The sequence below is a fragment of the Bubalus bubalis genome, chromosome 3 (assembly GCF_019923935.1).
Source record: "Bubalus bubalis isolate 160015118507 breed Murrah chromosome 3, NDDB_SH_1, whole genome shotgun sequence".
Lineage (NCBI taxonomy): Eukaryota > Metazoa > Chordata > Mammalia > Artiodactyla > Bovidae > Bubalus > Bubalus bubalis.
In genome coordinates, this window is record NC_059159.1 from 100,903,059 (window position 1) to 100,919,349 (window position 16,291).

The following is a 16,291-nucleotide window of genomic DNA, read 5'->3' on the forward strand; positions in this document are numbered from 1 at the left end:
GGTGACAGTATATTCAAAGTCTTAGGTTCTCATACTTTTATTTACAAACAAAGCCAACCCCTTCATATGTATTCATCACACAAGAAGCAGAGCAGTTCACAGATTTTGTCTTCAGGGGCTGTTAATGACTGGAGCTATTCTCCTCAGGATTGAGAAGTTATGACTTCTCCAAGTATCTTTAAGTAGATTCATTGTTTGCTGAGAATCAGGATAGTGGGTTAAGAAGGAGTGCATTATTTTTTACTGAGTAGATACTTTCCTTGAAGATAATTCATCAGTTATGTAGGCCATGGCATTTGGGAAACTCCCAGGAATGTTGTTCTATTTAAGAATGCTGAGTTAGTGGTTTATTCTTGATGTTGAATGGGTGGTCAAGAGCTTATACTGGGGAGATGGTGGCCTGAGCCTAGAGAAGCAAAGTGAGCTGACCGCCGCAAGACCTCAGCCTCTTCAGCTCCTTGCCACTTGCGGTGTGCTGTTCAACAGCCTTATTTCTAATTCTCAGTCTGAAGCCTGAAACTGAAACCTCATAAGCCCCTTTGAAGAATCATATAAAATTGTGTCTTATACATATACATTTAATATACATTTACCTGCCCATGGAAGAAACCATTAATTGGATATTGGTAGCAAACTTGTTGAAAAATCTATCAATGGAGTTTTAACACTAGAAATATTTTATATAAAATAAAATATATATATATAAAATAAAATTTTGAATAAGGACCAGGCATGATGACATGTTAAACTGTTGCAAGTAGATATTTGGTCTTTTGAGTAAAAGTGGTCTCATCCCCAGGGACCTTAGTAAGCCTTCCAGTTCCTGTCCTGCCTGCCACCCGCTTCCTGGTTCATGGGTGTGTAGAACACTGAGGATGGAACAAATTGGCATGACATGTTAACAGTTTTTATATGTAATAAGAGCAGATGAAGGCTTTATTGTCAACTATAACTTACCAAGTACCCATTGTTCCTTGGTCCTCAATGATATGCATTAAAAAGCTGATTTATTTGTTCATTTTCTTGGGTAAAACAACAAGCTGATGTTAATCGTGAATGGAAATAATTTTTCTCAACAGGATATGTGGCTCATGAATTTATTTTGGATACAAGACCCTTCAAAAAGTCTGCAAATATTGAGGCCGTGGATGTGGCCAAGAGGCTTCAAGATTATGGTGAGTGGTCTCACAGGAAAGACCCCCCTTAAGGAGAACTTGGGTTTCTGACATTTATGCAGCTGCCCATCCTGGTTATGGACCACAGACTGAATGTGTTTGCACCACAGTAAACTGATCCATAGGCTAAATGGCGAGCCGTAGACTGTGGGTAAAAAAAAAAACTATGGCCCTATGGCCCCACAGATTCTGTCCTTTGAAAGATATTAAATCACGTATCTTGAATCCATCAACAGCTAGGAAAGGAGTCTTTGTTGTTAACAAAATTTAAAATCCCAAAGAAAATGACTGCTGTCTTCTGTCCATGTTTCTGGTAAATTATTTGACCTATCCCACTCCAAATAGACAGAGAGGGCCATGAAGAGGTAAGTTGCTGTGATGGTAGAGGCAGTGGAGAGCCTACAACGTGTAGGAGTATTGGAGGAATGGCATTTGAGATTCATGGCCATTGAGCCCCCTCAGCTGTGGCATAACTGTTTCAGCTGCTGCTGGAGATGAAGGAATAGGTGCACCTTGTTTTCACAGAGATGATGCAGTTTTCTTTGAAGCTTTTTTTTTTTAATCTGTGTATTGTTAGTGGACGTTCACTCAGCACAGGCTTTATTAAAATACGTTTTCTTAGTGACATTAATAACACCAAAGACTCTTCATTTCTCAGGAAGGCTAAGTTGGGGAGAACTTTGCCTTTTGATGAATGTGGAGTCTTATCTGAATTTTAAGATGATTTGAATGACTTCTTTTAATAAGGAATGTGAAAACTTTAATAATTTTATAGTTTTACTACCATAACAGGAGTCCCACATAGTCACATAGTGACTCATTTCCTCCCATGAATGAATGATCTTATTATGCAGAGTTACCCTGATAATAAATGGGAGAACCAAAGATGGTTTTCATTAATGAAATTAGCAGTTGCTTAAGAATCTCCTCTTGACCACTCCTGTGACCTGACTTAACCTCCCGACTAGTAACTGATTCAGGCTGAGGCTTCATTTCTGGGGTGTGTGGTCTGTTTCCCACATCCGACTGCAGCAGCATTTGCAGGGAGGGAGGCGGGGGATGGGGTAGAAGAGAAGTGGTATTTGGAGTTACTGCCCAGTATTCCCAAATTCGGTTCTGTCTACATCCTTGATATTTTGATGTTTAATAGAGTGATGGCTACACTTGCCATAGGCTCAGGATGGTCTAGGTGTCTGGCACATAGGAAGCACCCAACAATTGTGTTTAACAAGTGAGAGAATAAGTGAATGGCTCTAGAAACAAACGAACAATGAAGATGACAACACAGATTCTGGGTCTTCATCACACTTACTGAATCAGAATTCCAGGGATGAGGCACAGTGATCTGTATTTACAAGTACTTCATGGATGAATCTTATCAGGTTGTGTGAAGGGCACCCTGCCAGAGGGCAGAGATTTCCAAACTTAACTTTGTTTTTTTAACTTTTAAGAATTTTTATATTGGAGTATAGTTGATTAACAGTGCTGTGATTAACCTGATTCTGAGTTTTTAAAGGCTCATACCTTGGATTTCCTGAATCAGAGTCAAAATCCAGGAATCTGTGTTTCCATGACAACTCAGATGGTTCCAGATATGGGAACCACTATTGTAGAAAATATTGGGCTGAATTTGTTCACTCGTGGAATTGAGGTTGGACTTAATGGGTAATGAGATCAGCTTGTTTAAAAAGAAGACTCTTTCTGATTTGGGTGACACAGTTATATGCATTTGTCAAAATTAAATGGTACTTAAAATTTGTGCAAACTATCACAAAAATATGGAAACAGATATTGAATTCAGATATGGAACTCTAGTTAATGATATGCATGCTAAAGGGGGAAGGGTATAAATGACTGTAACATGCTTGAAAATGCATCAAAAATAAGGCAAATGCCTTAGATATGTGATAGGAGTAGATGACTGTGCTTAGTCACTCAGTCATGTCTGACACTTTGTGACCCCATGGACTGTAGCCCATCAGGTGACTCTGTCCATGGGGGTTCTCCAGGCAAGAATACTGGAGTGGGTTGCCATGCCCTCCTCCAGGGGATCTTCCCAACCCAGGGATTGAACCCGTCTCCCACACTGCAGGTGGATTCTTTGCCAGCTGATATGTGATAGGAATAGATGACTAGATACATGATAAAGCAAACAGAGCATCATTGTAGAAGCCATGTAGGTGTATGGGTGTTCACTCTATAGTCCTTTCAACTTACCAGTATATTTGAAAAATGTTATAATAAAATGTTGAGAAGACAATCCTTTAAACAATGCAGGCATGACTCTAAAGCACCCCATGTAATGATGCACACCAGAATTTGGGAACCATTGACCTCCAGGGCAAACTTAGTTGACAGGAATATCAACCTAGAGGCTGTTCTTCATCTTTTAAAGTTTCACCGGAAAAATTGTAAGAATTGGGGAAAAGTTCTTTTTGGCTTTTGTCCAGGAAATCTCTCTCTCAATCATATTTTATAAATTCATCTTAATATGTGAAAACTTTTGGAAACATAGAAATACCTTCAGCCTGTATTCAGTGTAAAGACAAAGACTTTATACATCCTGGCCAAGACTCAGTTTCCTCATCTGTAAAATAAGGACAGTAACACTCACATCAGGGTCCTTAATGCTTGTTACCTCATTATTTAGCTTTTGGTAGGCTACAATATTTTAATTTCTCTTAATTGCAAGTAATACATGAACATTATAAAAAGATTCTAAAACACAAGGTAAAATAAAAACCCTAGTCTCATTTTATGCCAATAATTCTGTTTAAATTTTAGTATTTATTCTTCTTTGAAACAGCTTCCTTCATAAAATATACACATATATATAAAGTATGTATATATACACACATGCAAATGTATGTGTGTGTGTATATATATATATGCATATATAATATACTGTCATTTTAAAAATAAGACAATATCGTTATGTAGCCTGCCCTTTTCACTTAAATTGGGTAAACGTTCAGAGCCATTAACAAATATAAATTTAAATACATGGAATGGTTGCATATTTATTGTATGGATACCCAGGAAGATTTGCCTACCTGATCCTCTGCTGTTGGATGTCATGTTATTTCCTAAGCTTTTCTTCCATAAACAGTGCTGAAGTGAATCCCTAGACATATACAATAGCAAATTTTTCAGATTGTTTTCCTTGGAATACATTTTAAGAAGGGGAGGGTCTCTTCTTCCAAACTGGGGAGGTCAAAGTTAAGTGACACAAATTCCCCCATCTCCTTGGCAGGATTTCATGCCCCCACCATGTCCTGGCCGGTGGCAGGCACTCTCATGATTGAGCCCACCGAGTCGGAAGACAAGGCGGAGCTGGACAGATTCTGCGACGCCATGATCAGCATCCGACAGGAAATTGCCGACATTGAGGAGGGCCGCATCGACCCCAGGGTCAACCCACTGAAGGTACACAGGCGCTGGTTCTTTATCTAAAATATCCCAGAGAGCAGAAAGCAGTGTCTGGGTGGGGTGCTGGCAACCTCTGAACTCGACTGGAAGATGACATCCTTGCCTAGAATAAGACTGTTCTTCTGAGAGGATAAATTCATTACCTGAAAGTTTAAATCTTGAATCAACACAGCAGTGGTTACTCAAGTATAATGTGGTTATTTCTGATATGTTCTAATTTTAAATATCTATTTAGTGGTCACTTGTTGGTTTTATATATCTGTTTGGTGCTGTTCACCCCACAAGGACCCAGTTGGCTGTCAAAGGAGGGAGCAGAGACTGATGGACTTTATAGCTAGAGAAGTCTTACCATTCTGTATCTCTGATGCTCTCTACTGAGATTATTTACCTTTTACACTCTGGATAAAGATATTCTCATATTGGAATAGTTACCTCTTAGAACAACCAGACTGGTACTTGGCCTGAATATTTTACCATGTTTACGGCCTACTTTGGAGAAAAATTTGTTCAACATTGCTTCGCCTCTTCAAAACTATGTTCCTTTTATATCTGGTCAGAGCCCTAAGAGTTCTGTATTAGGTCCAGCCACTGTTAAGCTGAGGGATTGTGAACTGAAACTACCGCAAAGGCTGTGGTTGTGTCGTACGGCTCCAAGCCAGAGAAGCAGTCTGAGATGCACAGAGGAGCTCAGTCCAGAGCTGCCCCGCTGAAGCACCGGGGCCAATGACTGGCAGGAAAAGGCTGGTCCCGTGCGAGTCTCCTAGGATAGTGGAGGAATCTAATATGATTTGCTCTCATTGTTTTTTTCTCTGGATACTGATGATTCTTTCAGGATTTAGACAATTTTTTTAAAAAATGGCAATAGATGTCTAAAAAATATAATACTGAGATACAAAAGCAAGTGGAGGATAAAACACACACAGGATACTATAAGGTTTAAAAGTGTACCAAACTAAGCTCTATGCAGTTTATTAATATATACAGTAATAGTATAAAAATATGAGAATCATGACAACAAAATTCAAGATAGTGGCTGGCACTGGTGAAGAGGACCAGCAGTAAGATGGAGAGGGGATAGGCTGGCATGGTCAACAGTATCTGTAATGTTTCTTATTTTAAAAGCTTAAGCAAACATGACAAAATGTTGATTTCTGTTGGGTGGTAAATGTGCTATTATGTTATTGTAACTTTCTGATATTCGAAATATTTCACAATAAACATTTTCCTAACAAAATTCCCTTCCCCACAAACTGAAACAAAACCACCACCCTCCATCCGTGGGCTTTCATCAGCTCACTGGCAGATGTGATGAACAGAGGGGAAGGCAGGCATCTGCTCTGACCCCTCTCCTGTCCATTGTCTCTGTCTCAGATGTCTCCACACTCCTTGACCTGCGTCACATCCTCCCACTGGGATCGGCCGTATTCCAGAGAGGTGGCAGCATTCCCGCTTGTAAGTGCTCCTCTGAAGCTGGACGTGCCAGCTGGTCCAGGTTCACGTGCGTATGAGGGGCCATCACCCACTCTGAGGGCTCCGCTCTTGCCGCCTCCTCACTGTAGTGACCATATGTAGGCTACCTTCGCAGAACGACACAACACAGGAATTGGCTTTCCAAGTTCTGAGGTCAGGGTGGCAACCACACAGTGCCAACCTGCGCACAGTGCAGGAAGACCAAATAAGGGTCTGTCTAGTGGGTCAGTGTTTCCTACCATCATCCTTTTAATTATGTGAAGATGCTCTGCAGTCTGGTGGAGCAGGGGTGGGAGATTTGGAGGGATGGTGACGAAGGAGGCTGGATTTTAGCTTCTTATAATTTTTGAGTACTTTCTGGGCCAGTGATCTCTCAGGTGTGGGAGCAGCATTGCAGTCTCCTCCCCACCCCACCCATCCAAGAAACTTCTCAGGATATCCCAAGTCATTTCTGTCTTTTGTCCCCTGCAGCCCTTTGTGAAACCAGAGAACAAATTCTGGCCAACCATCTCCCGCATTGATGACATCTATGGAGATCAGCACCTGGTTTGCACCTGTCCACCCATGGATGTTTATGAGTCCCCATTTTCTGAACAGAAGAGGGCCTCTTCTTAGTGTTCTCTCCCCAAGTTCAAGTGACTGACCTGATGCGCTTTGGAGCATCTCGTATTTCATTTTCCACCACAGACTCAAGTAGGGGTTTTATATACTGTGTATATTCTCTCAAGGTAAATGTAAATACAGTTAGCACAGTGGGTAGAAGGTCATCGCTGGAAGATTGATTTGCTTCAGTGTCTCTGCTTTCACACACAGCAGTTGCCTTGATTGGGACCATTTAGTTTTTTTGCATAGAAGATTCAGAGTGTGCTAGTAACTTTCACTTCAATGTAGCAAGTTTGAAGATGTTATAGAGGCTATACTGGCGATCCAATAGGTATTTTTATTCCAAATAAGTCCTTGTGGACTGTGCCATCTGTGGGAAACCCCAGGGCAAATGTTTACATTTTGTATACACTGAAGAAATCTTTTTCCTCCTACTAATTTACTCAATTTGTAATAGCATTTCTGAGTGTTTTCATTTTTCCATATGTGTAGTTTTAAGTCTGCAATTAATATTCTAATAAAAGCATTCCAATTTGAAGAATGCCTTTTTGATCCAATTTTCAGCATTAACTCCCTCATAACCCTACGCTCAGAGGGGTTTGCAGGGTAATGAGAATATCCAGCCCAGTAGAACTGCTGCATTATCAGTTGTGTCTTTGGCTAAAGAACCCGTTTGTATGTCTTAGCAGTGATTGCCACTTTAGCCCTGTTAAAATTGTGTTCGGCTGCATATACCTGAAAAGCAACACAGCAGTTTAATCAAATAATTTATTTTTTCTCATGTAACAGTAAGTCCAGAGGTAGTAAGTCAAGAGCTAGTCTTCAGTCTTTCTATTCTGCCTCCTTTGTATATAGTCTTCATCCTCATGGTCCTAGGATGGCTGCTGTGTACCCGGGCATCAGATACCCAGTTCTAGGTAGGGAAAAGGAAGAGAAACGAAAGACAGAGTCTATCCAAGTTGGCTTCTTCTGGAATGTTTTTCCAGAGGTTCCACCCAATAACTTCTGCACTTTTACTGGCCAGGCTTGGTTCAAGTTGCACTCTGAGCTTCAAGGGGATATGCCCAGGTCTTTGACCTGGGCATGTTACTACCCCTAAGAAAATGAGAAGTTTGTTAACTGAAGAAAAGGAGAAGGAGTTTCAGGTAGGTAACTAGCATGCCTGTCACAAATAACTTTACTATGGAAATAGCAAAGTCTTCGGATGTTCTTCTCCAATTGTTCCTGAGTATCTGCTTTAATTCTGACTACTTGGTTCCTTATTACTCAAACAACTGTTATTTGACCTGTTATGACAGTGATCTGGATAAAAGGTCTGAGCACTCTACTGAATGCTCTGCAAGTGGTCTACTTAATCTCACACTTAAAAAGTCTGTAGAACTCTTCATTTTGGCCAAAGCAGTAGAGAAGTGATGGGATCCATGGTTCCTTTCTTATGTAATAATTAAATGATAAAGATCTGTATCCTTCTCAGTCCGTATTCCCTGGAGTATGTTCAGGGCAAAAGCAGGTGATTCAGAGGTTGAAGTAAACTGTTTGTCTTCACTGCTCATGTGTTTACCTGCATCTCTGCTTGTGTGGCGTCCTCCACTTGGAACACCTGTCCTGCCACCTTGCTTTGCTGGCTCCTGTTCTTCATGTTTCAGCAACTCTTCAGGTCTTCCACACGTCTCTGTGAAATGGGCTCTGTTATTTTCTAGTTTGGCACTCAGTCTGTTATCCTACACTCTCTGCACAGTTAATTATTCTGTATTCTTGGTTTTTATCTGCCTCACTAAATTCTCTGAGAGTGGGAATCATATCTTATTCATCACTGGATTCCCAGTGCCGAGCTAGGGCTTTCCACACAGCATGTGTTCAACAAACAGCTGTGGTTTTAGATCGTTAGCTGGAAGGACTTGCTTCTCCATTTCTTACCCCAATGCTTTACCAATCTAAGTCTGAGGACACCCCACTGAAGAAAAACTTGAGTCTGTAGAGCAGATACACTCATCCACAATCGCTGCCCCATGCTGATCCCAGGTAAAGGGGGGGGGCAGTGATAAAAAGTGGGGTTTCCCCAGTGCTAGTGGAGTGTCATTATCCATCACCTCTTCTATGGAAAGCAGTAAGAGGTAGGCTGGAGGCAGGAGTGTGACGTCAGTTAGGTCATTCTGCAGATTGTCCAGAGACAAGAATCCAGGAAGCAGGAGTTGGTGTCCAAAACGGAGCACACGCCTTTCGTAAACAGCACAGGACAGCAACCAGAGTACCTGCCCTGTAGTCAGACTGCCTAGGGTCATTCATATCCCGGCTCCCCTACATCCTACCTGCATCTCTCCGAACTTCAGACTTCTAATCTGTGAAATGCTATTACCTACCACTCATAGGTGGGAGAGAATATATTGTTTGGAAGTGTCTGGTACAAAGAAAGTGCTCGTCAATGTTAGCTCTCATATCCTCATTCTAAACTTAGGGTCTGGTGTCCTATACTCTACACCCTATACTCCTTGACCCAGCTCAGAAGCCCAACTCCAATTTGACCTACCTTGCATTCAGATCCATCTTCCTTTCCCTTCCTAACAGTCCCTTTCCTCTGGACCATCAGAAAAGTAGAAGGAACATGAGTTGTGACTTCATACAGATTGCATTAAATTCTCAGATAAGCCAACTGTTTTGAGAAAACAGACAAATTCACTTATCTTTTCTTCATTTCAGTTATTTAAGGTATAAAATAGCAATAATAAAAATACTTACCTCAGCCTTGTTGGAAAGATTAAACAAGACAAAGTGAGCACTTGACATAGTGTCTGGCACTCAGAAATCACTAACTTATTCAGCAGACTGACTCATTATGTACCAGGTACCATTCTAAATGGCTTCCCTGGTGGCTCAGCAATCAAGAATCTACCTGCAATGCAGGAGATACAGGTTCGATCCCTGGAGCTGGAAGATCCCTTGGAGAAGGCAATGGCAACCCATCCCAGTATTCTTATCTGGGAAATCCAGACAGAGGAACCTGGTGGGCTACAGTCCCCTTCCAGCCTCTATAGTCCATAGGGTCACAAAGAATTGGACAGGATGAAGCACGGACACACACACAGCATTTCAGTGACAGAGGATACAAGATGAACAAAACAGTTAAGGCCTCTTTCATGGGGCATCAATTCTAGATGGACAAACACAAAGATTTCACAGGATTAAATATTCTTTAGAAAACAAAAACCAGTATGGTACGTGGCTAGGGGTTTGGGACTCCTTTCTATTAGATGGCAGGGAAGGAAGGATTCTCTTACAAGGTGACTTTCAGCCTAAAATCTGAACAAAATGAAACCAGCCATGACTAGATGTGGGGAAGAGGGATCAGGAAGAGGGAGAAGCATGTTTGAAGATGTTAGTATATGTATTTTCCATCTTTAAGCATTTGGCTATTTTCAGTCTCATATGTAAAGGGTTTAAAGAATCCCTGGGAAATAGGGTAGGAAGAAAGAAGATGAGGAATAAAGGCTGGGGTTGAAGAAAGGTGTTGGAGTATTTCTGAAATCAAGAACGGGGAGGAGGGATTTGAGCCTACAGTCAAGGTCACAGGGGATGAAAATGGGGTCCAAAAAGGGAAAAAAGGGGCCCTGGCTCAGGATGGAGGGAAAAGGAGAAAAGGTATGGGGGTGAGGGCTGGGGCTTGGTCCTTAGGTCAGGAAGGGAGGGAAGGATTTGTAACTGGGGAAGTGGGGAGAGAGAAATGAAAATGGGGGAAAGATGCAGGTTAGAAATAGGAAGGAAATGGGGGAGGAGGTGGTAAGGGCCTATGGTAGGGACGGGAAGGATTCAGATGCAGAAGAGGAAAGATCATCATTAGCTCAGTGACAAGACAGGTGAAAGACTGACAGGAAAGAAAGGTCAGATGACAGGGTGGGGGAGGTGGGTAAAAGTGCTCCAGGGTGAGAAGAGAGTCGAGAGCATGAGCACGAGGCCCAAGTAGGCAGGCGGGAAGGACTCCCTCAAATTAGGGAGAGGAGAGGAAATCGAGAGAATGGGCAGGGGGACAGTGCAAAAGCTGACTTGAGAGCAGTCTCACAAAAGGAAGGGGTGGAGGCAGGAGGAGGCCCAAACTTGGGAGGGAGGCAGGCTGGCAGGAAGCAGACGAAGAGGAGAGGCACAGTAATGAGGGGCAGGCAGCACACGGAGGTGGCAGAAGAGACAGGGTCTGCGTTCCCTGGGTGAGAAAGAGCTGGGAGGAGGGCCCAGATGCAGTAGAGTGGGGAGGCCCTTCGATAAAAAGGGTAGAGGGAGGACCCCATGATCAGGAGGGAAATGCGCATGGGAGGGAGGGCCCTGAGAGAAGAGGAAGGGCAAGAAGTCTTTCTTAGAAGTCAACTAGGCAGCAAGATTTCTGAACTGAGGAAAGCAAGTAAGAGCCAAACCTGAGGACAGAGGTAAGGAAGTGAGCAACAGAGGAGTGACTATCTTAGGGTTAGAATATCTGTGAAATTGAAAACTGAGAGTCCAGAGAGTGGCAAAGCCTTGAGGACAGAGCTAGTGGAAACTTCCCAGGGAGTCCGAGGGGCTGGTTGTGGCCACAGTAGACAGGGCCCCTGTTGCACCTGTGTGGGTGAGTGATGCTCTCCTACTGCTGCCTCTTCGTTCTGTTCAGGTGTAATTCTTACCACTTGCTTCATTCACTACTTGATCTCCTAGTCCTCCCCATTCAGAAGGGCCTCCCGGCTGTGGCTTTACCTGGCCAACTAACTTCAGAGCCTTTGTACACATTGTTCTTCTGGAGGTTTTCCCAGGTCTCTTCCCCACCTCTCATGTATAACTCCCTGGGAATGGGGACTAAGTCCCTGATATTAAAGAAGCTACAATCCCTGTTCTCAGATGGCCTGTCTCAAAGTTTTGGAACACATGGTCAATCTGGGGGAGGGGGCAGTCTCTGGTGCCTGGAACCGGGAAGGGTTACTAAGATACGTTTTCTGTAAAAGCAGTGCTGCTTAACTATGGTTTAAGAGGCCTTTGAAGGCTAGCCTGGAAATCTACCTCTTTCCTCTGTATCATTGTTCCTACAGGAAATATTTACAAAATTCATCAAGAGATTTCATTTTCTACTTACGTTAAGCTACAGGTTATGACCATCATTCTTTTACAATTAAGTTCTAAAATGCAGGTTGGACAGTGCCTGCAACTTATTCTGAATTCAAGGGAATCAATGAATAATGGAAGGCTGAAAAAAAAATCAACTACAAATTATTTTTTTTAATGGACCTCCATGGCTCTCTGTGGGTCTGGATCTCTTATAGAGGTCTAGGATTTTCAGAACCAATGCAAGAGAGTTTTAGTGTGCTTTTGATCCACTTATTGCATTGTACTTTAACCTCACTAGTAAAAAAGCTTTTATATAGTTGGGAGTATGACATCTGCAATTTCCTACACAACCACGTCTGAGGAGCATTTGAAAAAAACAAAACAAAACGAAAACTTTGGTGAGATTCAGAAGATTTAAGTGTTTTAAGTCAGAGCCACAGTCATAAATTCCCAGAAAACAGGGTGGAATCCAACAGCACCAGGAGTGATGTCAGTCATTCCCCAAAAATGCAGAATTTCCCCCAACAGTGCTGCCACTGGGAACTTGATCCAAAATTGCTACTCACTGCAGTAGGAAGCAGCCAAAGCAGAATTAGATACAAACAGATTCTTTCTTAAAAGTCTGGCATAAAGAGTGGAAAAAGATAACTTGCTTGCATTCAAGACATTTTATCCAACGTGAACTACATAAGAATATTAAAGTTCCCTAAAATAGAAGAACTAGCTGTTTTTATTGGTTAAGAGAAGTGGCTTCAAATGCATTCCAAAAGACAATGAAGAAAATACTTTCCATGGAAGGAGACAGTTGGGTAGGCTGTTAAATAAACTCGCAAATAGCAAAGGAGTGAGTATAGTGTGTGGTGCTAGCCATGTTGTGGGGGGGAGCGGGGGAGAGTCAGCACTATTTCTGTATTTTGTCAGAAAGACTGCCTTTAGCCTGGGACAGTGCCTGCCATTCACAGAAGTGCTGTCAGACTGGGGTCTAATTCTCCTGAGGAGCAACAGGCAGTTTGGAGACAAGAGGCTGAAAGACCATCCTTACACAACTTACAGCCTCAGTACCATCCTTACACAACTTCATTATTTCCCAGAAACTAGTTGCATTTAGGAATGAAGTCCAAGGTTTTTATATGAAAATGAGAAGAGTCTCTAAGAAGAAACAAGTGCCATGCAACAACCACTGAGACATTTTCAGATGAAATTCAGTCAGCTTACACACAGGTTCTCTTTAGTGTCCAAACCTGGAGAGCAAAAGGATGTAATATAAAAATACTGGAGTTAATAGTCAATACAGTGAAGCAGATAAAGTAGTGGTTAAGTAACACAGCAATGAGTTTCAATTCTAAGTCTGCTCCTGACTACCTTTAGTGACTAAGGGTGAATAACTCTCATCTCCAGTAAAGTGGAGATGATGCCATTTGCCTCACAGGGTGTGTATGAGTAGGAAGTTGGAATGAACACTACCAATGGTGCTCAATTCTTTTTGGACACAGAATGAACACACATGGGAATAGCTGCTATCCCTGCTCCAAAGACATGGGTATGCAAGTGCAAACCTTCTCTTCCCCCCATTTAAAAAAAAAAAAAAAGGTTCAAGGAAGAAGAGGAAAACTCCAGGTGGCAGAAATGAAGAGGGAACCCAAAGGACCTGACACTGCAAGGCCAATGGAGGTGGCTGGACTGGATGTGTCTTAGGAACTGGCGTTCCAAAGATGCCAGGGCAGAGAGATGTTAGGAATTGAGGCTGCAGGTATAATGGATAGTAAGAAGTAGAGATGGGGTATGCTTAGAATGGGCAAAGTTCTGTCCCAGTAGGAGGACTGAAAACTTGGTATCTCTAGTTCAGGGTCACAGCAGGAAAGCAAGATTTCCCTCCCAGGCCATGGGTGGAAACAAAGTCACTAACAAGAATCTTTGCTGCATGTGAACACAGAAGTCAAATTCATACTAGCTGCATTGTGAAAGAGTCCCATTCAACAAAATTAACAACTAGGTTCAGTTAAACAGTGGACTAGACTCAGAAAATTCAGTGAATTGGAAGATCTAAGGAAATTACCAGACTGTAGCACAGAGGGGGTAAAGAGATAGATGTAAGAGATGGTATGGAGGGTAGACTGCTGCAAACTTCTAGGAGGCTGAGAAGGAGATAGAAAAAATGAGAGAGCAATTATATTTAAAGGAAAAATTAAAAATTCCAGAAATGCATTTTCAATTTAAAGGAATACAGTGAATCCCAAGCAAAGCAAATAGAAATTAATCCACACCTAGATAGATTTTAGTGAAACTCAGAAGTTATTAGAGGGAAAAATGTACATCCTTCAAAGAAATAATCAAAATGACACCCAACTTTCTTCAGCAATAAAAGATGTCAGAACACAATGGAATACCTACAGGATGCGACAGAAAGATAACTGGGAACCTACAATTCTAAACCCAGACAATTTAGCTTTCTAAAATCAGTGTGGAAAAAAGACATTCAGCCCACAAAGAGAAAACTTACTGTTCATAGATTTTCACTGAAAACTCTGGTACAAAAACATCTTGAAGTATTCAACAAGAAACAGTAAGTAAATAGACAAAACTTATCAAGTAAATCAGTAAGTCATGTTTAAAATAACGAGTTTTAAAAATAAGTTATAACAAATATTTAACATTAACATGGAAAATAGGTCAGAAAAGATAGTTTGAAGGGAAATAAAAATATACTTGTTTTATTCAGGAAAAAACTGAGCTAATTGACCATTTTATAAATATCAGTATCAATATGCTCTCATGTGTAGGTACATTGTAAGATTAAGGATGATAACAGAATGATAGAAACATTACCTTTTGGTCATGGGTGTGTGTGTTGGGGGGTCGGGGGAAGATAAAATCTGCTTTAAATGTAAGAACAAGGAGGAAAGACAAGATTTGTTCCTGCATCCTCCAACAACTGCAATGACAGGAATATACATGCCAGGATAATAAACATAGAGATACTAAGTTTATCTATTAAGAGAAGACTATCCCAAAGCATAAAGTCCAATGAAATAAGTGTCAGATTTCAACATCTGAATGACTATATTTTGTTTATGAATACCTAAGTATAAAAATAAACAGAAAAGGCAACACTGAACTCATAATTTCTTAGGGAGGGGAATGGGCAAGGTGATTGATTCAAGTATGTCTTTGTTTATAGTATTTTATTTAAAATCTTAAGAATGATCCTAAAATGATCAATACTAGATAGCTTGTGTATATGCTAGTTTTATACTTTTTCATACTTTAAAAACAAACAGGAACTTCCATGGCAGTTCAGTGGTTAAGAGTTTGCCTTCCAATGCAGGGGGTGCAAGTGCGATCCCTGGTTGGGGAACTAAGACACCATATACCTCAGGGCCAAAAAAACAAAACATTTAAAAAAAAAAAAAAAAACAGAAACAGTATTGTTAACAAATTCAAAAAAGACCTTAAAAATGCTCCACATCAAAAAATCTTCAAAAACAAACAAACCCCAATAGGCACAGAACATAGCATAGATGTTACTTTCCTTCCATTTCCTGAGCCAGTTTCTTTGTAATAGAAGAGGAATGTCTTCTTTGTTGGGTTGCTCTTAAGTTTCAGTATCACTCATAATGTCTGACACATAAATGCTTGACAAATGTGAGTTTCCTCTCAAGAGTTCCTTTATTGTTAAACCTGTTTTTGAAAGGCTTCTTGGTGGGTATGGCATAAGCCCTCTTGAAGGAGGTCGTCATTAACCCCACCATAGAGCAGCCAGAACTTACACAAGACTGGGAAAGAGACTCTTGGAGGGCACAAACAAAACCTTGTGTGCACCAGGACCCAGGAGAAAGGAGCAGTGACCCCATGAGTGTCCGGGAGTCTCTGGCCGAGGTGTGGGTTGGTGGTGGCCTGCAGGTTTGGGGGCACTGCATGCAGCAGTGAGAGCATGGGACCTTTTGAAGGAAGTAATCTTCATTACCTCCACCATAGTGTGGCCTCAGGTCAAGTAACGGAGTGAAAACAGCCCAGACCATCAACAGATTGGATTAAAGATTTACTGAGCATGGCCTCACCCATCAGAACAAGACCGTTTCCCCCTCAGTCAGTCTCTCCCATCAGGAAGCTTCCATTAGCCTCATGTGTATGCAGGTCAGGAAGCAGCAGTTAGAACTGGACATGGAACAACAGACTGGTTCCAAATCCTGAAAGAAGTACGCCAAGGCTATATATTATCACCCTGCTTATTTTAACTTATATGTAGGGTACATCATGAGAAACGCTTGGCTAGAGGAAGCACAAGAGAGAAATATCAACAACCTCAGATATACAGATGACACCACCCTTATGGCAGAAAGTGAAGGACTAATGAGCCTCCTGATGAAAGTCAAAGAGGAGAGTGAAAAAGTTGGCTTAAAACTCAACATTCAGAAAACTAAGATCATGGCCTCCGGTCCCATCACTTCATGGCAAATAGACGGGGAAACAATGGAAACAGCGACAGACTTTATGTTTTTGGCTCCAAAATCACTGCAGATGGTGACTGCAGCAATGAAATCAAAAGATGCTTACTC

At 41.6% G+C, this 16,291-nt stretch overlaps 1 protein-coding gene and 1 long non-coding RNA gene across 4 annotated transcripts in view; one reads left to right on the forward strand and one right to left on the reverse strand.

Annotated features, from left to right (window-relative positions):
* The window catches only part of GLDC (glycine decarboxylase), an 88,582-nt gene extending 81,367 nt beyond the window's left edge, over positions 1 to 7,215 (forward strand). For 2 of the 3 annotated variants that reach the window (XM_025281541.3, XM_006076448.4), the window contains 4 exons: positions 1,080 to 1,175; positions 4,429 to 4,601; positions 5,976 to 6,056; positions 6,546 to 7,215. In XM_025281541.3, coding sequence (XP_025137326.3) covers positions 1,080 to 1,175; positions 4,429 to 4,601; positions 5,976 to 6,056; positions 6,546 to 6,689 — 494 coding nt within the window. In that variant the 3' untranslated portion in view covers positions 6,690 to 7,215. Of the gene's footprint in view, positions 1 to 1,079; positions 1,176 to 4,428; positions 4,602 to 5,975; positions 6,103 to 6,545 lie in introns of all 3 variants that reach the window. The other variant, XM_044939901.2, reaches the window with a different exon arrangement.
* LOC123332823 lies at positions 568 to 15,113 on the reverse strand. The gene is made up of 2 exons (XR_006549880.2): positions 9,205 to 15,113; positions 568 to 8,349 (listed from the first exon to the last, which is right to left on the reverse strand). It is a non-coding gene; the product is annotated as an uncharacterized LOC123332823 (long non-coding RNA).
* Between the last annotated feature and the right edge of the window lie 1,178 nt (positions 15,114 to 16,291).